Source organism: Eublepharis macularius, chromosome 17 (genome assembly GCF_028583425.1).
Source record: "Eublepharis macularius isolate TG4126 chromosome 17, MPM_Emac_v1.0, whole genome shotgun sequence".
In the NCBI taxonomy this organism is placed as follows: Eukaryota; Metazoa; Chordata; class Lepidosauria; order Squamata; family Eublepharidae; genus Eublepharis; species Eublepharis macularius.
Genome location: NC_072806.1, coordinates 5,871,733 through 5,894,602, shown reverse-complemented (window position 1 = coordinate 5,894,602; position 22,870 = coordinate 5,871,733). Strand labels below are relative to the sequence as shown.

At 44.9% G+C, this 22,870-nt stretch overlaps 1 protein-coding gene across 1 annotated transcript; it reads left to right on the top strand.

Moving 5' to 3' along the window:
* Positions 1-354: 354 nt before the first annotated feature.
* On the top strand, positions 355-22,379 carry LOC129344751 (solute carrier family 2, facilitated glucose transporter member 5-like). The gene is made up of 12 exons (XM_055001611.1): positions 355-863; positions 5,441-5,539; positions 6,640-6,800; positions 8,231-8,355; positions 11,056-11,208; positions 11,313-11,438; positions 12,584-12,771; positions 13,131-13,241; positions 14,586-14,687; positions 15,485-15,557; positions 17,800-17,927; positions 19,245-22,379. Exons 1-12 carry the CDS (start codon positions 804-806, stop codon positions 19,479-19,481), a joined length of 1,563 nt encoding a protein of 520 aa, XP_054857586.1. The 5' UTR covers positions 355-803; the 3' UTR covers positions 19,482-22,379.
* The last annotated feature ends 491 nt before the right edge of the window (positions 22,380-22,870 follow it).

The window sequence follows — 22,870 nt, the reverse complement described above, 5'->3', positions numbered from 1 at the left end:
GGCCAACGCATGCTCTGTCAGACGGCCCCATGCTATCCACTGCAAGAGAAAGTTCCGTGTATATATTTTTTCTGACGTGCATGCTAACAAAATTTTTAAAAAGACACCTGCAAAACTCCTCCAAAGGAAAACTAGTGACTGCATTTTCTACCAGAGACAAGAGCTGGAGCGTATGAATAGAACGATGGTTTCCAGCCAAATATTTATCAGAGCATACAAACCAGAACCTGATGTGTCTTATTCCAAAGCGCTGCTGGAATGAATTTTTTTTTTTATTGCTCAATCTGGCATGTTGCGAGAAGAGACGCGTTTGCAGCCTCTGTTCCACCACCAGCAGCAAAGAGACACTTTAAAGGCAAGCTGCCGACAGAGCTAATGCTCACCTAGTGCAGAGTGGCTCAAAAGAACTCACTCTGACAGGCAGTGGCTCTCGGGCAGAGGAAGGTTTTCCCCAGCACCTGGGAGCCTTTTTAACTGGCGACCCTAAGGATCCACCGTGGGGCTTCCTGCATGCACTCAACTGCTGGGCTTGGATCCTCGCCCACATTGCGCTGAAGACGGCATGCTTGCAAACACTGGTCCTTGAATAGCCAAGGGGAGAGCACGAGAGAGGCATGCGGGACTTGGAAAAGTTCAGAGGGCAAGCTTCCAGCGTTATTGGGCTATAAAGTATATTGCTGGGTGTTCCCTGCTACTCTCAAGGTATATATACACACACATCTGCTTCCACACTCTGGATGTGTTCTGCCCATTGCTACGAACAGAGGAGTTCGGCACTGAGTTCGGAGAGCAGAACATAGACCATGAAGATGAAGACTGAGGAAGATCAGAAAAGTCAAGGATCCGGTGACGCCAGGAAGGGGGTGAGTTTCGGATACTCGCTGTCTCCCTTTCCCTCTTTTTGTGGCAGGGTGAAGGAAAGGAGAGAAATTTTGGTCCAGCTTTTTCAATGCAGCAGCAGCAGTTTGCCTCCAGTGCTATTTTAATGGGGGGGGGGGAGTGGTATGATCAGCACGAGACAGAAATAGGGTTTGGGAACAACTGAGTCTTGGATCCTGATCTGGAAAGGGTAATTTGCAAGAAGCAGGTCACACAAGAACTTCATGATCTGAAGGGAGATGGGCATAGAAGCAAAGAGACCAAACCAAATCAAGAAGTTCATGGTTTGAATCTCTCTTCTGCTGCAAACTCATTCAGTGTCCTCAAGACAGCTGTTTTTTCTCAGCCTCAGTGATATGAGGATAAAAACACTGGCCTACTTTACAGGGCTGTTGTAAGGATAAAGCCTGTGAAGCATTGAAGCATCGTAAGCGCTGTACGTATGCTATGCATGATTACTCTGTAATCTGGGCGTTGCAGCACATAACAGACTGTTGGAGGAGAGATCTGATTTCCATTCTTGCAGATGTCCCCATGCAACCTGTGCCTTTCAATAGTAAATGTGCCAATAATGTGGTCCAAACAGCATGCAATGTCTTAGCATGGTTGGAGGTTAGTTTTCTAGAGTACTTTTTAGCACTGCGGGATTGCGTTCTACAGATTCCTTTCTGCAAAATGTTTTTTGCTGTTCCTTGAAGAAGTCTGCACGTGGCCAAGACGACAGCAGGGAAATCAGGGCTTGGTTTGAACACACACCTGCAAGAGTAGTTCAACAGGGCAAGCAGAGGACTTGAGGCAGCAATATTTTTAACTGTTTCAAGGAAGGGAAGGACATTCTGATGGGTGCAGCTCAGAATGAAGTTGCCGAGCCACAGAACAATCTGTTGGCAAAATGCTCAAATCATGCACAGTTGTTTGCAGTCTGAGATTTGTGCTCTCAGTGTCTCCTGCAGCGTTGTGGAGGATTCTGGGGTGCATCTACGAGATCATAGGGTAGCAAAAGCATCTTCAGCCAGCACTATCAATCTGTCAAATATGGGGGTTCAGATCCAGAACATCTCGTCAATGCCAAGATACTCGGTTCAGTGAAGGTGTAATAAAGAGAGCCAAAACAACGGAGGAGAATGTCAAGGACACTCAGTACAATATGTAGATACTATAACTGTAATCTCAATATACAAAGTGCCCGTGCTCAAAGTGCAAGAATACATTTGCACTTTGAGCACTGGCACTTTGAATATATAGAGATTACAGTTATAGTATCTACATATTGTAATGTTTCCTTGACGTTCTCCTCTGTTGTTTTAGTATTCCTGTTTGGAGACCCTCTAGTAATAAGGAGAGCGCCTCTGAGCATGCACCAAATGTCCAGTGTCTGTGTTCCAATTGTCCTTATTTTCAGGTGCTGTTTTCTTGGCCTAATAAATCACTGTTTTGGTTTACTCTTCCCCTCCCCCTAAGTTGTGTGTGTAAAGTGCCGTCAAGTCACAACTGATTTATGGAATCCTCAGCAAGGGGCTTTCAAGGCAAGTGAGAAGCAGAGGTGGTTTGCCATTGCCTTCCTCTGCAAGTCTTCCTTGGTGGTCTCCCATCCAAGTACTGACTCCGCTTAGCTTCTGAGATCTGATGAGATTGAGCTATACTATGCAGCCTTCCTCCCCCCCCCCCCCCAATTTAGGACATGCTAAGAATGCCTAGCGCAAGTTGCGTATTCAGCCCTCAAATATGGATGAATTGAAATGAAGCCTTTCTCCCCTTGCATTCATGTACATGTATGCATGTTCACCGACGCAAGGACACATATTGCTCCACTCTGCCGTGTTAAACTTAACAGCTGTTGAGGTGTATTTAGAACAGTTGATAGGTCGATTTGTGCTTTTTCTAATATATCTTTAACCAAAAGCACAAACACCTCTAGCTTTTTAGGTGGTGTGAGACTAGCTGTTGCAGAGGTCATTAATTCATACAGTAGAGCATAGAGTGGAGCTTTCAGCAATATGTGATAGTGAGGGGCAGGGGGCAGGGGTCCTCTCTGCTAAAAAAGACTTTGTTTTTGTTTGTAAAATGTTGGCACGTACCCCAGTGTTTAATTTTTTTTAAAGCAAGATGTGCCTATGTTCAAGCCTGACTTGAAGGCGGCCTACTCTGTCCTGGAAGCTTTATCCCAGGCATTCAGGCTATTGTGGCTCTTTAGGGTCCTGGGGAAGGCATTCTGCACATGCTCAGAGGCACAATGCAAGTCCCCCATTTTACCAAGTAAAAGAAGTGATGCTTTTGATTGCTCAGTAGTGTGATGTCCCATGAGAGAGAAATGCATCCTTTAAGGGCCCAGGAACATTGTCACCGCGTGAATAAGACTTGGAATATATTTAAAATGCTTGCTGTACATTATCTTGCAATCATTACAACAGCCCCCAGTGAGATAAGTAGGAGAGGGTTAAGAGGAGGCGTGGCTGGCTGAAGGGTACAGGGTTTGCAGCACAGAAGTGGCTAGAACCAGCCAAGGACCTCTTTTGGTGGTGCCAGCCCACTTGAGAAACAATCAAGTATTTATTCTGCAGTAGTCTTTGCAACCCTGCTCCTTTCCTTCTTCTACACACGGGTCCTTAAGGCATCTGAAGAAGCTGCCTATGAAGCCCTCCAGGAAAACATTTGCCTGTTCTGAGAAATCTCCCAGCACAAAGCAATAAATCTGTCTTGGAGCTGCTGTGGGTGGGCACCAGATGATGTCAAAAGGGGGGAGGGAGGAGGAGGAAACAGAACAGATATTAAGGCCTGCAGTGGTTAGAGGTAAGGTTGGCCTTCTCAATGGAAAATATGATCCTCTGGCAAATCCGGCAAATCCTAAAGCAAATCCAGAGGCATTAGCAACCTATTAAAAGCAGCCCCTGCCGATGGCACCACTGACTCAGCAGCAGCTGCAAGATTCAGTGGGTGCTAGAAAGGGCGCCTTGTTTATAGGCTGGTAACTTGTGACACTGCAAGGGGCTTCCTAGTGCCTGCATCCAAAGGTCACTTATCCTCTCCAAGCATAGGCAAAGGCAGGGGTGTGAATGGGCCACTTCCTGCCTCGTTGGGATGCTCAGGACCCTGGCCCTCAGATCTCCATGGTAGTGGTGGAGAGTGCCCTCAAGTCATAGCTAACATATGGCGACCCCTGGCAGGTTTTCATGGCAAAATACTAAGAGGTGGTTTGCCATTGCCTGCCTCTGCAACCCTGGTCTTTGTTCTCCCCTCCAATTACTTACCAAGGCCGACCCTGCTTAGCTTCTGAGATCTGATGAGATCAGGCTCACCTGGGCCTCCATACCCCCCCAAGCAAGTCTGCATATGTTCCGCATAATGTATATAATACATACACACTCCTCTCTGACTCCTATTAGTTTCATTCCATAACAAGGAGGTACTGGTGTGTATGTGTGCATGTGAAAGATGCAGTAAGAAAAGCTTTATATATGCTCAGAGACAGTCTATTTATAAATTTATTTGTTATATTTATAACATGCCCTTCTCCCCAATTGGGACCCCAAGGTTTATAGAATTCTCCATTTTAACCTCACAACAATCCCGTGAGGTAGATTGGGCTGAGAGTGCGAGACTGGTCCAAGGTCACCCAATGAGCTTCGATGGCAGAGTGGAGATTCAAACCTGGGCCTCCCAGATCCCAGTCCGACACTCTAACCACTACACAATGCTGTCTCTGTTCTTTATTATGGATGCTCTTGGATCAGTCCAAGAACTCTTACATGAGGACGCTCCAGTGAAGGGATCCAGGGGAGTTAGCTGTGTTAGTCTGTAGTTGCAAAATAGTAAAGACAAGTCCAGTAGCATTTTTAAGACTAACCAACTTTAAATAAACATGTTTATCAACAAAAGCTCAAGACAATTTGCATGTCTTGAGAGCCAGTTTGGTGTAGTGGTTAAGAGTGCAGGATTCTATTCTGGAGAACCAGGTTTGATTCTTCACTCCTCCACTTGAAGCCTTGGGTGACCTTGGGTCAGTCACAGCTCTTTCAGAGCTCTCTCAGCCCCACCCACCTCACAGGGTGTTTGTTGTGGGGATAATGACAAGCTTTGTAAACCACTCTGAGTGAGTGTTAAGTCATCCTGAAGGGTGGTATATAAATCGAATGCTGTTGCTGCTGCTGTTATATTTCTCTTCACTTCTATATTATCCTCTCACCATCCCTGTCTGGTAGGTCAGACTAAGAGAGAGTGACTAACACAAGCTTCCCTTGTACGCTTCATGAATGAATGGAGATTTGCACATGATATATGTTCAGCACTCTAACCATTGGACATAACTGCTACACTATGGTAGTAATAAAGGAGAGAATGTGCCAGATTTTCACACATATGCAGAAATGTTCAATGTGTGAATGAGCCTTTGTAAGTGAAGTGGAATTTCAGAACAGGGGGAGTGACATTCAGGCAGGAGTATCCTTTTTGTTGTTAATTAAGAGCTGCCATTTTATGCGTATCAAGACCAGTGGGCCAAGTTGCTGCCCCCTCTCTGTTTGGACCAGCACTCCCCTAATCCCTTCTTTCTTCTTGGCCGCAGAGAATGACCCTTGTGCTTGGCCTCGTGACCTTTATCGCTGCCTTTGGCTCGTCGTTCCAGTATGGGTACAATGTCTCTGTGATCAACTCTCCATACCAGGTAAGTTAAGAGTGGAAGGTTGCCACTCCAAGCCTCCGTGCACCTCTTGCCACATTTGCCAGGGCCACAGACTGGTCACATGCACACAATATGAATGCATGGGCCTGGGAAAGCACCTTTTGCATTGGATACTGCTTGCGTGTGATGTTTCGCCTGTGGTCGTATTCCGTTTAAATGAAGCTGAACAGTTTTGTTATCACAGTGCTGATAACATTCCTGTCTACGTTGCTCAGTGGCCATAGCTTGTAAACAAAGCACATCCTTTGCTTGTAGGAGATACGATGTTGACCTTCAGTCAAGGGGATTTTGTGACTCCAAGCCAGGAAAGTTTTCTGCCTTAGGCCTTGAAGAGCTGCTGCCCATCAGATTAGATACTGCCAGTTCAGGTGGACTCCTCCACATAAAACAGTTCCTTTTTGTGGGAAAGCCTGTAGCTCAGTGGTACAGCAGGTGTTATGCGTGTAGAAAGTCCCAGGTAGAGATGGGCACAAACCAAAATATGAACTAAAATTCATGACGAACCAGGCTGGTTTGTGGTTCACGAACCAGTGGTTCGTCAGATCCCATTTATGACGAACCGCCACGAACTTTAGGCTGGTTCGTTTGGTTCATTTTTTGGTTTGGCACTGCAGACAGCCTGGTGCCAATCAATCAGTTTCCTAGGCAACAGGGGATGGACTTCCTGCAGACCTTCTGCTGACCCAGAAGTGACCTTCTGCTGTCCCAGAAGTGACAGTTTTCTGACCTGGATGTGACATTTTCACAAACCAAATGAATCGGTTCATGAACTGGGGGCAGGTTCATGAAAGATCGTGGTTCGTGAAATTTGACGAACCACGAACCACATGGTTCATTTTTTTCCGGTTCGTGCCCATCTCTAGTCTCAGGTTCAATCTCCAGTAAAGTATGTCAGAAAATACAGTTCTCTGCTTGCAATCCCAGTGAGTCAATTCGGCTAGAACCGACATTGCTTGTCTAGATTCGACTTAGCATAAGGCAGCATCCTAGGAACATAGTCCTCTTTGTAGAATCACCAACCAGAGATGGCAAACCTTGATACGGCCAGGATGAAATCGTAACAGCCTCTGCTCATCTTCTAGTTCATGCAGGATTTTTACAATGAAACCTATGTCCGACGGTATGGGGAGTACATGAGTAAGGACCTGATGACAGCCCTGTGGTCTCTCACGGTGTCTTTTTTTCCCCTCGGAGGCTTCTTCGGGTCTCTTATGGTGGGCCCCATGGTGAACACCTGTGGCAGGTAAGAATCTAATTTTGCTCAATGTTGCAAGAGGGACAACCAAGAAACTCATAGAGGATGAAGTTGGGTAGGGAAAGGAGAGAATTTTTTCTCTCTTTCCTCATGCATCGGGAAAGAGGAATCCTAACAAGGCTAAGTGTTGGATGTGCCCCAGATTGGTGTTGTTGTTGTTGTTTGCCCTGGTGTTGGATGTCCCCCAGATTATTGTTGTTGTTGTTGTTTGCCCTGACCTGGATAGTCCAGGCAAGTCCAATCTGATCAGATCTCAGAAGTTAAGCAGGGTCAGCCCTGGCTAGTAATTGCATGGGAGACCTCCAACAAACACCCGGGTTGCCAAGGCGGGCGATGGCAAACCACCTCTGTTAATCTCATGCCATGAAAACCCCACCAGGGGTCGCCATAAGTCAGCTATGACTTGAGGGCATTCTCCACCACCAATACTCATATATGTAAACTGAATAGCCCAGGCAAGTCCAATCTTGTTAGATCTCGGAAGCTAAGCAGGGTCAGCCTTGGTTAGTAATTGCATGGGAGATCTCCAACAAAGACCAGGATTGCAGAGGTAGGCAATGGCAAATCACCTCTGTTAGTCTCCTGCCATGAAAACCCCAGTTGGGGTCGCCATAAGTCTGCTATGGCTTGACGGTTCTTTCCACCTCTCCATTAATGTTGTTGTTGTTGTTCCTTTCTCACTGAGATCCAAGGCAGATTACAACACTGTAAGTGAAAATACAATATAATTGACAGCTAGGACATTCACTGAGCAAAGTGCAATAATGAACAACAGTTAGGACATTCAAGGGAACAGATTCATTCTCCGGCAAAAATAATTGGTTTTGCAAAAGATCTTTATCTGCAAGCCACATTCATCCCATGTCCAAGGCATGACCCCACCTCTACAAGAGGTTAAAGACAGGAGGATACAAACTCAGCCCTATGGGCACAGTTCAGCCTTCAACCCATGGGAGGGGAGAGAAGCAAAGCAAAATGGTTCAGGCGACACCAGAACCCGTATGGCCCGCAGACCCCCACAAAATATCCCAAGGCAAATCCAGCACACATGTACTTTCCCCTGTTGACCGAGAACATATATGTGCTTTGTGTCATTTGGGGTCAACAAATATTCTGTCATCTAGGTGGCACTCTTAAGGTAAATTGTACTAAATGCTCAATGCTCAGTTGTGCTAAATCCTCAAGCCACACTTCATGGGGCTGCACTTGGATCCTCTTGGATCCTTCTATCCCGTGTTACCTTCTGGGCTGGAAGCTGCAGTTCCACCACCTGTGGTGGTGGTGCAGCTGAGTTCAGGCTGGCAATTGCCACTTCCTTGCAAGTTGCCCTAGTGGTGCATGGAATGAGGTGGGTGGGCTATGGTTCAAGACCAACTCTGGGCCTCGTACACGTAATACTCCCCTCTCCCCCTTCGCAGGAAGGGCACTTTACTGATAAACAACGTCTTCTCCATCATCCCTGCCATCCTAATGGGAATCTCCAAAGTGGCTGAGACTTTTGAGGTGATCATAGTTTGTCGCATCATCATCGGGATATGTGCAGGTGAGTAAGCTTAACTGAAGGAGAAGAGGGCACAGCTTGGTAAAAGACGTGTGCTTCATGCATAAGCTTGTTAAGTTCAGCTCCCATCAGCTCCCAATTAAAAGGATAACTGATAGAGGAGCAGGAAAGGACCCGACCTGGCTTGAGATCAAGGAGAGCCCCCCAACAGAGAGCACAGTAGCAGCACAGATGGTCCAGTGATTTAAAACAGCTTCACATATTCATTGCCCGTAAGCCTAATGGAGTCTGAAAAATACTGCAAGGATGGTTTTCATACTGCCTAGGGAGCACATTTTTTAAAAAATAGCAAAAATCTGTATAATTTTCCTGCATTTCCTGCAAGTCCGTCTCCCAGTAACTAGTTTTCAGCACTATCAACCAACATAAATATAAAATGTCCTTCTCTGTTTATGGAATGGGCTGTCATACTTTTGCCTCGGAGGAGAATAATCAGTGCCGGACTTGTGTTTTGTGCAGAACGGAATCCAGTCTCTTGGCTAGCAGTGTAGTTTTCCAGGGAAGATAACAAACCAAGCATATAGTACAGAAGATGAGCTTTCGGGGGCGTTCGCCCAAGGCTGGCTCACTTGCAAAGCCAAAAGGGGCGGCTGCCTCAGATCATCATTTTTTAGATGGCATCAAAGGGCACCTAGTTGTCAGTTGTCTCTTTATCATGTGCCTCTGTCCCTGCCCTTTAGTGCCCTCCTTTTCTTAGATTTTAGACTATAAAACTCTTTGGGGCAAGGATCTATGCTCTGTAGTGTTGTGCACACCAACTGTGCTATATAAAAGGTAATTTCATTTTATTTTATCTGACGAAGGAAGCTTTGACTCTCAAAAGCTCATACCCTGAAAATCTAGTTGGTCTTTAAGGGGCTACTGGACCCAAATCTTGCTCTTCTACTACAAACAACACAGCTATTAATTTGAAACTTATTTCATTTATGGTTATCTTTTTAAAAAAAAATTAAGTTTATGGTTATGTCCCATGGAGAAGAAAAAAATGGAACCATCCCTTCCACCCTTACACTTATCAATCATTCTGTTTCTTTTATTTGAATTCCTGCAATGCAAATTTGCGCCTCTGTTGGCTCTACGGTGCTGCAACTCAGTTTCGATAAATGGAGAGTAATTGATTCTAGGTGTGCCGGGTAAACAGGAGACAGGTTTGCGAGAGTTGCCCAGCTCTCTCCAACAAAGCTGTTAGGTTTACTTGTAGAGGTCAACTGAGTTGACAGGATGTTTGGCTGACGTTAGCAGTGTATATTTAATGCTGGCTCAAGGTAGCTAAACATTCAGTGTTGATTAAGGTTTTTTCTCCCTTATATTTATACATCTTGAACATGCTGGAGCACTGCGCTGGGATATTTATTTTGCCAATCTGACCCGGAATGCCCTGTGGGAGTTCTGTAAATCATGCAATGGGCATGTGACTCCGATCAGCCTGGATATTTTTTTTTCTCTTGGCTCATTTCTCTTCCTCCGTCAAACTCTCAGGCACAAGGGCAGGCCAGCAGACGGGCCCAGCTGAAGGCTGGCAAAAGCCAAGGCCAAACTAGACATTGCAGGGTAGATGCACTTAATAGTCTCCCAGCACTTAAAAAAAAAACCCAGTCTCCCAACACTGTGTGTGTTTATTTTAATGAAAGGCAGCTGTGGCAGGATGTGATCTTGAGCAGAGGAATGGAGGTTAGGAGGGGGCAGCTTAACCGGCCCCTTTCAGACATTTTCCTGCTCGGAATCACACACTTCTTGCTGCTTTTCCAAACCAGCGGAAGATAACTGCTGTGGCTTGCAGCTTAAGCCCTCATCTCCCACAGTTACTCTCCAATCAAATTTGCAACCCTCTGTGGCTACTTTTTTAAATTTGAAAAATGGGAAACTGTTATCCTTGTTGGGAAACTGTTGCCATTGCTGAGTAAGGTCTCTGTGGGCACTCAGCCAAGCAAGGGCCAGGTTCAGAGCGGGCCGTCTGGTTGGTGGCTTCTGTCAGTGTTGCGTTTTCCTGGTGCTCCAATTACACATATAAATTGACAAAGCAAGGCGGGATCTCTTAAATCCTCACTGACAAATCTGTGCTGGGTGATACTGTCTGTCCAAGAAGTGCTTTCTTGTGTCTGTCTGTCTGTCTGTCTGTCTGTCTGGTACTGCTCATACGGCTATCGCCTTAAGCAGAAATTAAAATGGGAAGAACCTTACTTAATATCATGTCTCTGGTATTTAATTATTGCCCCTATATATTTTGCCACAGAAAGAGTAATAGAATCATTTGTATCCGATAGCAGCCATGACACCTGCGCTTTCGTATTAGGTAGTTCCATATTTTTAAGTAGAGGGGTGATATAGCTACCCCTCAACTCATTAGCTATGGAACACTCTATGTCTGGTCCAAGATTCTTTGCAAGAATCTCAGTGACTGCCAGACACCTGAAAACAAGCCAATGTTCAGACTTGCCAACGTCCTGGAGAAAAATGTCCTGTCCCTTGAAACAGAGGCTTAATGTGTGCAAATGGGCAGTTGAAGTGATTGACGGCACAGAAGTAAAAAACATCACCAGGTGATGTTATTTTTTTCCCTCCAGGTTGTTGGAAGCCCTACCAGGGTTGACTGATGGATTGTGGTCTACCCTGTTGTCCGCTTGTGTTTATGCCTTATCATATTGCCTCATTTAGACCTTCCTCTCCTCTCTTCCTCCCCAGGCCTATCTTCCAACGTTGTGCCCATGTATCTTGGAGAGATGTCCCCCAAAAACCTCAGGGGAGCCGCGGGTGTCGTGCCACAGCTCTTCATCACCATCGGGATCTTGGTAGCTCAGATTCTGGGTATGCGCATGATCTTGGGAAGCCCTGAAGGTAAGTTTGGATAGCAAGATTCCTGGCTGTGATATAAGGGGATGGAGAATAGGAACTGATGCGGACATAACAACGCCCTTCTTTCTCTCTCTCTCTTGTTGCAGGCTGGCCAATACTGTTGGGATTAACTGGAGTCCCAGCAGCCCTGCAGCTTCTCTTCTTGCCTTTCTTCCCCGAGAGCCCCAGGTATCTGCTGATCCAGAAAGGTGATGAAGCAAAAGCAAAAGCAGGTACCATACCCACAAGATTGTGTTCCCAAATAGAGGGAGGAAGGGTGGAGAAGACAGAGGTGGATGTTGAGTCACTGTCCTATTTCCAGCAGATGGCAAAAGGGCCATACCACAGCTGCACTAAAAAAGGCACAGCTGCACAAAAAGTGGCTCAGGGTTCCCATTTAGATGTTGGGGTGTAGGTTTGACAGTTTTGTGGGAGTGCTCTTTGGCCTACGGACGGAAACCCACGTCTATCCCATGGAACACAAGAGTTTCCCCAAATAGTACCTCCCCCCACCCAGACTGTTTCAGGTTGGGAAAATGAGGGGGAGGCTGAAGCACCTTCTCCACATGTGCTGTGGTCCTCATCCAAATTGAGGTGAACTTGCAACTCGCATCTGACTGCATGATATCTGACATAGGGTGGGGATTGCAGACCCAACCTATGTACTCCATAAGGCATGGATTTAAGTCTCCAGTCCTTTTTGTTGCAGGCACATACCTTTTTCCTTATATCTGTGCAACAAAAAAGGCTAGAGACTTAACTTTTTTTAAAAAATGAAAGTTGAGAGTAACGACTAGGCTGTGGCAATAAATTGTTATATAATGTTATTGTGCTACAGACCAATAGCAATTACCAATTTAAAAAGCCCTCTAGCAGTACAGTGGGAGAAAAATGGTAGTTGATGGGGGAAAAGTCCACAAAAAACTCTCATATGAATGCTCCATTGCCAGTGTGAATGGCTCTGTATTCACAGGGCTAATGACCGAAAAGTGCTGAATTCTTGCCATGTGGATGGAACCTTACTGAAGTTATACTGGAAGTGAGAGCTGCAGTCTTAAGAGATGGACTGTTAGTCCATCAAGCTCATTAGCTCTTACTGTCATCGGCTCCCAAAGTGCTCAGGTATTCCAAGATCCTTTTATCTGGAGATGCCAGAGCCTGAACTTCTGCATTCAAAGCAGCTGCTAGGGAATTTCCTCCCTTTGTGAGCCTTGATTTGGCAGCTTTTGTGACTTGGGCAGTGAAGCTTCCACAGATTGCAATGGAAGCATGCCAGGGCATGACTGGGCTTGGAATATCCTGGGCCATTTGTGACACTTCCTGCCAGCTCACAGAGGATTACTCCTGTCATTTTTCCTTCTCCTCCCTTTCCATCCAGCTTTGCAGCGGCTGAGAGGCTGGGAGGACGTGGAGGATGAGATGGAAGAGATGAGGCTGGAAGATCAAGCAGAGAAGGCCGAAGGCAAGATGTCCATCTTCACCCTTTTCACCTACCGGGGACTTCGATGGCAACTTATCTCTATCATTGTTATGATGATGGGCCAGCAGCTCTCTGGAGTTAATGCGGTAAATAAGAGAATACCCTGAATAATATCTGAGGGTGAGGAAGGAAAGGGAGTTGAGAATTGCAGATCTGGGAAGAGACTAAGCATTGCGAGTCCGGCTCCTCGCTATTGCAGGGATTTTAGAAAGACTTGGAGGCCTATCAACACTTGCTGTTCAACATGATCGCTAAATGGAACCTCCAGCTTCAGGGGCAGTGTACCTCTGAATACTTGTTGCTTGGGAGTAACACCCAGCCTTCACACCCAGTTTGTGGGTTCCCAGGGAACAAGTAGTGGTTGGTTTCTGCTGGGAGCAGGATGCCAGAGGAGATGGCTGCTGTTTTGTTTCTATACGACTGACTGACTGGTTTGGGCTTGCAGGTGTACTACTATGCTGATATAATCTACGAGAATGCCGGAGTGCAGAAAGAAAACGTGCAGTTTGTCACTGTAGGAACCGGAGCCGTAAACGTGGTCATGACGATGTTGGCGGTAAGGCTACGATTTGACATTCTAGCATCTGTCTGGCTGTCTTCTCTCTCTCTCTCTGTATGTCTATCACATTTTTATTTTGCCCTTTCTCCAAGGGCAGGCGTATCTGGGCCGATGAGGTATCCTCACCGATGAGGTAACTTTGACTGAGAGAGAGTGACTGACCCAAGTCACTCTCCGAGCCAAACTACATGAGACAAATTATGCGAGTTTCTGCGAGTGATCAGAACTAAGTGTGCTCCAACATGCCCGTGTCGACTTTTCCCCTAGCTGGGCACATGTCCTGTAACTTCAGTTCCTGCACGTGTCCCGTAACTTGAGTCTATGCGTGTAGCTGCATTTGCGAGTGTCCACGGTCATAATCAGTGACTTGCTGATTAAAGGGGAGACGGGCAAATCACTACATATAGGGGGACAAGCTAAACGAATCTGCCCTCTTGTTGGGATTTTTACAAGTGTCATTCTCTTCAGTCATGAAAGAGTTAATTTGTTTGTGTTTAGTTAGAGACAACTAGTTTGCATAAGACCAGTTAGATGTGGAGTTGTTCTTCCCGCCAGGGTAAAGGGGAGTTGCATGCTTAATGAACAGATCTAGGATTGATTATTGGCTGACCAGGTTTATTGGGGGGCAATCAGGGCTCATTTTGAGGGGGAACGCACTGGAACGCAGTTCCAGTAGTTCCCCAAAGAGGTCACATGTCAGGTGGCCCTGCCCACCTGACTCTTGGCCATTTTGGGCCCATTTTGGCCTGGATTGGGGCCGAAACAGCCCGGATTGGGCCTTTGATGGGTGGTGGATCACTCTCCCACTCAGCAGCAGCCTGATCCTGACCTTTTTGGGCCCCTTTTTGGCCATTTCAGCCCCTTTTTGCCATTTCGGGCCCAATTTCGGCCCTGAATGGCCAGAATTGGGTCCAAAACAGCCAGGATAGGTGATGTCAGGGGGTGTGGCATATGCAGATCAGTTATGCTAATAACACATTTCCGGTGCTGTCAAGGGGTGTGGCATATGCTAATGAGTTGTGCTAATAAGTTATGCTAATGAGTTCCTCCAGCTCTTTTTCTACAAAATGACTCCTGGGGGCAATTAACATTCTTTCCTTTACTCGGGACGCCATTGCTCTCCAGTTAGTTAGACCGTTATCTCCAGGATGTAAGGATGTAGGAACTAAGTTAGCTCTTCTTTATTTTGTCTCCAATGTAACCTTTATTATTTTACCCCATATGTAGTAAACACTTATTTTAGAAGCTGAACATACATGTGTCTGTGATTCTTTATCTGCTGTGCAAATTCTCTACTCTGCAACTAAATTTATCCAACACCTCTTTTGCTGTGTCCTCTAGGTTTACATTGTGGAGGCTCTGGGGCGGAGGATCCTTCTTCTAGCCGGTTTTGGAATCTGCTGCGTGGCCTGTGCAGTATTAACTGTGGCTCTGAATCTCAAGGTGTGTAAAAGAGCCCCTTTAGCCTGAGGAGATGGGGCGGGAAGGAGGCTAGGATTGAACAAAGGGGAATTTTCAAGTAAGGTGGGAAATGCTGCCTGCTGGCCTTTCATTTTGGAGATCCAAGTAATAAGAGAGTCACGGTAAATGGCCCAGGAAAAGAAAGCAACAGCACCGTGACAAACTAACTATAAAGATAAATTTATGTACAATAAATGATTAATGAAAGTAAATCGTTTGTAGAGTGTACACTGAATTTTTTTTTAAAGTCACAAATCTTAGAATCGCAAATAGTGCCACTAAATATATCTTTATAGTTAGTTTGTCACAGTGCTATTGCTTTCATTTTGGAGAGGCAAACCGGGTGGCTTTGAGCGAGCCACACTCTTAGCCCTGCCTGATGGGGGAGAGGAGCATATTGAGAGGATGGGGGGGAAAGAAAAATGCCAATTTGTAAAGTGTTTTGCATGCTGAAACATACTCTTCAAGACTGAGCTGAACTGAATGGGATGGATGCAGGCATGCTGGTATAGTAACATGGTAACAGGTCATCAGAATAAATGTCAGTAGCTCTGAGGGGTGGGTTTTGCTTCTACATGGCCTGGGTTTGACATATGGGCCGCTATGTAGCCACCTTCTTGCACTGAACTTTATGTTTTTATTGATTTTTATTACTTCTTGTTACCCTGCCTACATGCAGGGAGAGCAGACGATAAGTCCAATGAAATAAAATAAATAAATAAATAAATATTCCTCATCCTTGAGACATGACTCTAAAGAGAAACCCAATCTCCCAACAGAGCATCTCAGGGATGCCTTATGTCAGCATCGCCTGCGTCATCTCTTACGTTACTGGCCACGCCATTGGAGCAAGTAAGTAGGCACATTTTATTCTAGTCTCCTTTTTGCTCAAAGCAAAATGGATTCCTTCTTTACGTTTATATAGTAGATATTCTTTGGTCTTTAGGGCTGAATATATTCCATAACGCCATGCATTTACACTAATTTTTTTTCTGAGAAGTCTCAATTTAGTGTTTTGTTCAAGTTTCTGGCCCTCATAGCTGAGAATACTATTATATGGAGGTTGGCTGCTGAATTCTTAGCAGAGCCAGTTTGGTGTAGCGGTTAAGAGCGGCAGGACTCTAATCTGGAGAACTAGGTTTGACTCCCTACTCCTCCCTACTCCTCCGCTGCTGGGTGACCTTGGGTCAGTTACAGCTCTCCGGAGCTCTCTCAGCCCCACCCACCTCACAGGGTGATTGTTGTGGGCATAATAATAACACACTTTGTAAATAGCTCTGAGCAGATGTTAAGTTTTCCTGAAGGGCAGTATATAAATTGAATGTTATTATTTTGCTCAGACATTTTCCTTTCCTTTTCCTTTCTCCCTACTAAGTCCATTCAGGTTTATTGTCAAACCAATCAGATCATAAGGACTAAGTGGTGGTCAAAACAAGACTTGGAAGAATGTGAAAATGCAAACAAGCAACAGTACCAATAAGGAAATAAAGTTGTGTTTAGTTGCCAGGAGACTGGAGAGGAAAATATTAATACAGATTAATGTCTGTCATTGATTACATGTGTTCCTACAAATGTGTTCTCAGTTTCCGCTCATCCACTGTCAATCTGCCAGCTGTGTAACTGACATATTTCATCTGGTTAAGACAGGAGATAAACTCTTTTGGCCACCTCACAGGCAATTGGGATCTTGTGTAGGAGATTCTTCCACTCTCCTGGCCTTCCGTAAATGATGCAAAACTGAATTGTTCAAGAGGGCTTTTTGTTCAGATGGGAGGGCTCTTACAGTAAAGGGACAGGGAACCCATCAGTAAAGGGATGAGGGACCAAAGACTTCACTACTATGGCCGTTTCCACACGTCTTACCTGCCTGCAGAACATTGCGTGAAAGACCCGGAAGACACGGTCTTCTCGCGCGAAATCATGCCAGGAAGCCACTTATCCGGGAGTTTTGTGCATGCAAAACTCCCAGATAACAGCGTCTTCCTGGCGCGATTTCGCACGAGAAGATGGTGTCTTCCGGGTCTTTCGCACAATGTTCTGCAGGCAGGTAAGACGTATGGAAACGGCCTATTTCTGTAAACAGTGAAGGGTCATAGATTTCACTACTATTGCTGTAAACGGTGGGAGGCCATAGACTTCATTAGTACTATTGCTATAAGTATGATCTTACTGGGTAGTTCCTGTGTTGCTTAATATATCAGATATGGAATTTATCTGTGCTCTACTCCAACACTGTTAAATCTTTAAACCTTTATTTCATCCTTTCTTTTTTTCTTTCTCTTTAAATCTTGAAAATTGCATGTATATACCCATTACATGTATATTGAAATGTCGTGATATTGATTGTAATGAGGCACACCCATGTAATCTACCTTGAGTCTCAGTGAGAAAGGCGGATCGTAAATGACATAATAAATAAATAAATAGTAACACTTGTTCCTCGTAACAGTATATGGTGCAGTGGAGAACAGACTGGAACATATTTTGAGTAGGAATGCTACTGAATGCCACAGCTTTGCTATTTCAGCTCGGAAGTCCCCTCTTCAATTTTGCTTTTCCCTCATGTGAAGAACCTCCAAGTCTTTATTTCTACACCATTTCCCATTTCCTTTTTCCCTGCTAAATTTACACCATCATAACCATTAATTTTGCATCAATTGTGAGCCACAAAAAGACACAAACCGATCAGGAACCCAAATAAGCAAACCAGAAAGACTGAGCAGATAGAAACATAAACAGCATTTTATACATCCCTGATTTGGAACATTTCTGTCTCCAGAAATACACAAACCATTGCCAAAGTGGCAGCTTACCTTTCCAAAATGTTGGAAATCATTATTCAGAATACTAAAACAGCCGCTTGAGGAGAGGGAGGAATCGGGTCAGAAACGTAACTCACATATTGAAGTATACAGTGAGAAGAAAATGAGATCCAAATCAGTTCCAAGTTTGGCTGTACATTAGATTTTTACGCTTGTGTACCACCAATCAGCATAGACAATACTGAGCTAGATAGACAAAACTTGAACTCGGTATAAGGTAGCTTCACATATGAATAATAGGACTCCTCGTTCTTTTTTTCCTCCCCTGCTAGGCGCGGTTCCAAGCGTGATGATCATAGAGATGTTCTTACAGTCCTCTCGCCCTGCCGCATTCATGGTGGGAGGGTCCGTTCACTGGCTCTCCAATTTCACAGTCGGGCTGGTCTTCAGTTACATGGAGGTAAGAAAATTACGGATTCATAACCTTTTTCTCTGTCTTTTTGCTTAGCACGCTTAGGCATCCTGCTACATAACATAAGCTGGCCCTTTGTTAGTTACATTTTGTTTGTGCACCGCTGCCAGCCAGGCTACCCACACTGTTTTTGGAAGAAGGATTTCAGAATCCCCGTGGCACAAATGGAAGATTGTGAGATGTGGCTGTTTGACTGTGGCTCAAGCACACAGCTCTGTCTGCACTTGAGTAGTCAGCAACCTTGAAAGGCTGGGTCAGAAAGGACCATATTGGCTCCTTCTGTCGCCTGATCCCTGTAGGACTGAAAATGGTAATACCAGTCCTGACCATCAGCACGGTGGTACTGTACCGCAATGGAAACTAGGCAAGACTTCCCTCTGTAAGCTGCCATGGTGATACAAGCAATGCCTCAAGAGTCCCTGGTTCGAGACTGGGTGCCCCACTTACGGTCATGATTAGGCCGAGCACTGCTGGTACTCATCTACTAAGGATCTTAGTACAAATAAGTGTAAAAAGTGTTGCCACTTTTGGCTGTAATTAGAAGATTTATTGCTTGGAAATCTTTTGTGGGATAAAATCTCCCAGCATGCAGAAAACATGCATGCTCTGGGAAAATATTTCATCTTAGCCATCCTTCTAATGTCTCAAAAAGGATTTTCAACCCACCCTTGAGCTGAGGAAATCAAGGTGTAAGGGGTCTCTTCTCCCTATTTTATTCTCACAACCCAGGAGGTCAGTGAAGCAGCATTGACAGCATTACTTTATTTCTGGGGTGAACCAGGAAGGGACATCATGCTGCTCTAGGATTTGGCAGAAGCTCTATGATTTACCATAGAGTTCCAGTTCACCCTGGAAATGAGATCATGCTATAGATGAATGATCCTTTTAAAATTATTTTTCCATTCCTGGATCACCAAGTGACAGTGGGAGTCAGGGGCTGCTGGCAGAAAGTCCTCTGCTATAGTGAGAGGACCAGACTGGTCTCTGGCTCACTCAGTGACCTTCATAACCAAAGGGTGATTTGAACCTTCAGCTTCTCGTCCTAGCTGGACACTCTTACCACAAACAACCCTGGTTCTCATGGCGTTCAGGGAAGTTCTTCTGCAGTAACAACAAAAGAGGATCCTTCGCCAGAAATGCTGTGGTTCAAAAAGCTTTCTCAATTTAATCTCTTGTCTATAAACTGGGCCTAACTTCAGCTGCATCCCAGCAAATCTTGAACGCTATAGCGGTTCTACAGGGAGTAGGGCAATGAACTTCGTGAACTTGCCTTTTCTAACTCCAATTTCTTTATTTCATCTCTAGAAGGGGCTGGGGCCCTACTGCTTCCTGGTATTCTGTGGCATTTGCTTGGCCACAGTCATTTACATCTTCATCATCGTCCCTGAGACTAAGAACAAAACCTTTATGGAAATCAACCAGAGCATGGCCAAGAGGAATGGCATTGATGTGCAGGCCGACAAAGAGGAACTAAAGGATTTCACAGCCGTTTCTGTGCCTTACAGCAAGAAGAACGAGGCAGAAAGGAACAGCGCACTTTAAGATGGTTCTGGTGTTATCCAGGATTGGCTACGGTTCCTTCTCCTTCTGGGACCAAGTCTTGATGGCACTCACCATTCTCATCTGGCTTTTTCCATGCTGCAGATTACCATCTCTCCACATCCTTACTGCACCTTCTCAATAAGGGCAAAAACTCATGCAAGGGGCACTGGCCTTGCTTCCGGTGTCCCATATTTTGCCATCAGTGGAGATGCCACAACTGGAAAAGATGTTTTTTTAAAAGCAGGCGATGCTTTGGAAAAATAGTACAGAGCTTATCCCTGTTTCTGAAATGTTCTTTTCCAAGAAAAGAACAATGAGGCAGGAAGATAATGTTGGCAAAGTGATTTGCTAGCAACTGAACATTTAAGAAACTGTTCTGTGAACCTGAAAGGCAACCACTGGACAGCTTTAAATATGCCATCCTTGATTCCCTGTACGGTTGGGCCAAAATGCTTTCTGGAGTATACTTAGATATTAAATGCCCAGCCTGATACACTTTCCTTATGCGACAGTAGAATGTCAGGAAAGATGAATGGCTGGCTCTTCTATTTCCACATCCCCATAGATGGAAACATAAAGCAGTCCCTCTGTGGAGGAAACCAGTGCTTCACTTTGAAAGAAGCACCAAAAGACTCTCTGTTTCATTTTGGAAACATGACACGCAATGCCACTGTGCCCTAAGGGCAAAAGACACAGGGTGTTATGTGTGCTGATATAGCATTCCTTTTAAAAAAATATTGAGATTTGATAACGTGAGGGATAGCAAAGAAACTTGTTGCAGAAAAAGCATTTGACCAGCTAGATTTGGAGCAACAAATGTTTAACAATTTGTGCATCATGAAGAAATAGGTGCATTACAGGGTTTGGTGTAAGGTTTCTCCCCCCCACCCCACCAGCACAACGCACAAAGGGCATCTGTACTGCAAGCTATAATTCTTTTACTGCATTTCTCCCTGTGCCAAGGGTGTCTCTTGTTTCCCTCTTTTAATTCCATATAGAGGGCATGGAGTATCTGACAATTTATTCATTCCACTAGTGAAAGCACTGCAAATGGAAACTGCCCGATGACTGGTCTGAAATGTTCTCACGTGATGAGATGAACTGGAATAATTCTGAAGATTTTGCTAGTGAGACGGGGATACAGAAGATGCCAGATGTTCTGGCCCATAAATAGCTCAGCTATTTAACGGGCAACAGAGTCTGTTACAGCATGGGGCTTAAGCTCAGCATCCATTATAATTAAAACAATATGACACTCCAGTGTTCTGGGCTCGGCCTAACTTAAGAGGCACAGCCTGAGAACGCTAGAAGTTGGCATACCTCAAATCTATTATACTTCTATTACAACTCTTCTAACCAAGCAACCATCTTACTCAGAAAGTTTGAGATTTCAGTACCTGCTTTTCCGTTCATGTTGGCTTTTTCTGCTGGGCTTTGGACCAAACAATGGATGTTAAGGAAACACTTAAAAATAGGGTGACGCCTTGCTGGAACCATGATGTTACTTTAATGCAAAGCATTGCACTAAATAACTTTTCACACTCCCAGCTCACGTGCTTCACAGTGCAATCCCAAGGACACTTCCCCAGATAGAAGCCTGGATAGAAGCCTGATTAGATCTGCTTAGGACTGGTAGAAGGATGGGTTTTTTTCACCCTGTCGGTACTTGCTTGAGGATGAGCAGAGATTTTAATACACGATAGCTATTGTGAGTTTGGAACTGGATATGTGGGAAGGAGGACTTTTTTTTCCAGGATGAAAGGTGGGGGGTGATCTTATATCTGTATATTGTGCATGCCCTGTTCAAATCAGGAATGACAGTTTGCTGCTACGCATTGTTAGAAACTGTGGTTTCTCTGAAATGATGATGAAAGCTCTTTGCATGTGGTTCACTACACGCATGCAATGTTATTGATGTTGCAGTCACTCCATGAGTGCAAGCGTATGAATGTGTTTTTAGGCAGCAAGGCTCCAAGAAGAAAATTAGGTTTTCAGGGAGAAAGATTCTTACCTAGCTTTCTTCCTGACATGGTAGTCTTCTGTGTGCGGAGAAAATTTTTGTATTGAGGAGTATTCCATCATGTAGCCTGCCCCCCTCACACACACACATAGCCTGAAGTGGTATAGGCCAGGCAGAAGTTTACCACCTTACTGAGAACTAGTCCAGAATGGGCCCTTTCTGCCTCTGTGGGCCAAGGGCAACCTTAAATGACTCTATGGTATCATCCAGGCTTTTTCATTGAGTAGGGGTGATTAGGAAGTTTTGAATGGTTGAGGTGGACTCCCTAAATTGCTTTCAGTCCAAGGAAATGACATTTTCAGTTTTGTTACTGGTTTGCGCATTGTCGGTTTGCTTTTCCCTTTCCAAACTGAGTGGCTTGTTTGGTCTTAATATCACTACACATGCGGTGGTGGGAAGTGCCCTCAAGTCAGAGCTGACTTATGGCGACCCCTGGTGGGGTTTTCATGGCAAGAGACAAACAGAGGTGGTTTGCCATTGCCTGCCTCTGCAACTTTGGTCTTCGCTGGAGGTCTCCCATCCAATTACTAATCAAGTCCAATCCTGCTTAGCTTCTGAGATCTGACAAGATCCGGCTTGCCTGGGCTACCCAGCTCAGGGCATTACTAGACAGATACAGACACATTTATGATCGAATCACAATCATGACTGGTCTTAGTACTTTAGATATTTTTAAAAACAAAACAGTATTTGTGTACGAGCGAGAGAAAGAGCTAGGCTGAGAGACAAACAAAGGGAGAACACTATAAATATCTTGGAATGGATTTGTGTGTGTTTCTTTTTGATTTTTGTCCCCTTGCAGGGGAGAATGTATTTTGTACAGATGAATGATCATTGTGTATTTTTGTAAGTGTAACAGAAACAAATAAAAGCCATTTTTTAAAAAACCAAAGACTTTTTGGGGGGGTATGAGGTTCTGAGCAGCAGGATACAGTATCGCGTCTTCTGAAATCAGAAACTCTGGTTCCTGGGTGAGGTTTTTGAGCAAGCCCCAGAGAAGCTTTGGAGTGAGTCTGAGGTGAAGACGTTTCTTCATGAATCTGTTGATATTAGTACACACAGAGAGATGGAGCCAGTGTTTGGTGAGTCCAGAGGTGACGCCATATGCAAAATCCCTTTATTCATTTATTCAGCTTAAAAATCTGGCTATGTTCTCCCCTTCCCCTTTTTATTCTTGCACCAACCCTGTGAGGTAGGCTAGAAAGAGTGGCTCATTGAGTGTGGTCAAGCAGGAATTTGAATCCGAGTCTCCCCAGATCTATTCCAACACGTTCACCGTGGCCACAAGATGCACTTCTATGCATTTTGGGTACTGTTTAATTAAAGCACATTGAACAAATTGGTAGCGCTATGAAAAGGCAGTGAAGAC

What these genes read in the sequence shown, in the direction of transcription:
- LOC129344751 (XM_055001611.1), top strand. Translation starts at nt 804, where the DNA reads ATGAAGATGAAGACTGAGGAAGATCAGAAAAGTCAAGGATCCGGTGAC. An exon ending in GATCTTGGGAAGCCCTGAAG is followed by an intron (nt 11,209 to 11,312) that starts GTAAGTTTGGAT and finishes CTCTTGTTGCAG; the next exon opens with GCTGGCCAATACTGTTGGGA. An exon ending in AGCTCTCTGGAGTTAATGCG is followed by an intron (nt 12,772 to 13,130) that starts GTAAATAAGAGA and finishes TTGGGCTTGCAG; the next exon opens with GTGTACTACTATGCTGATAT.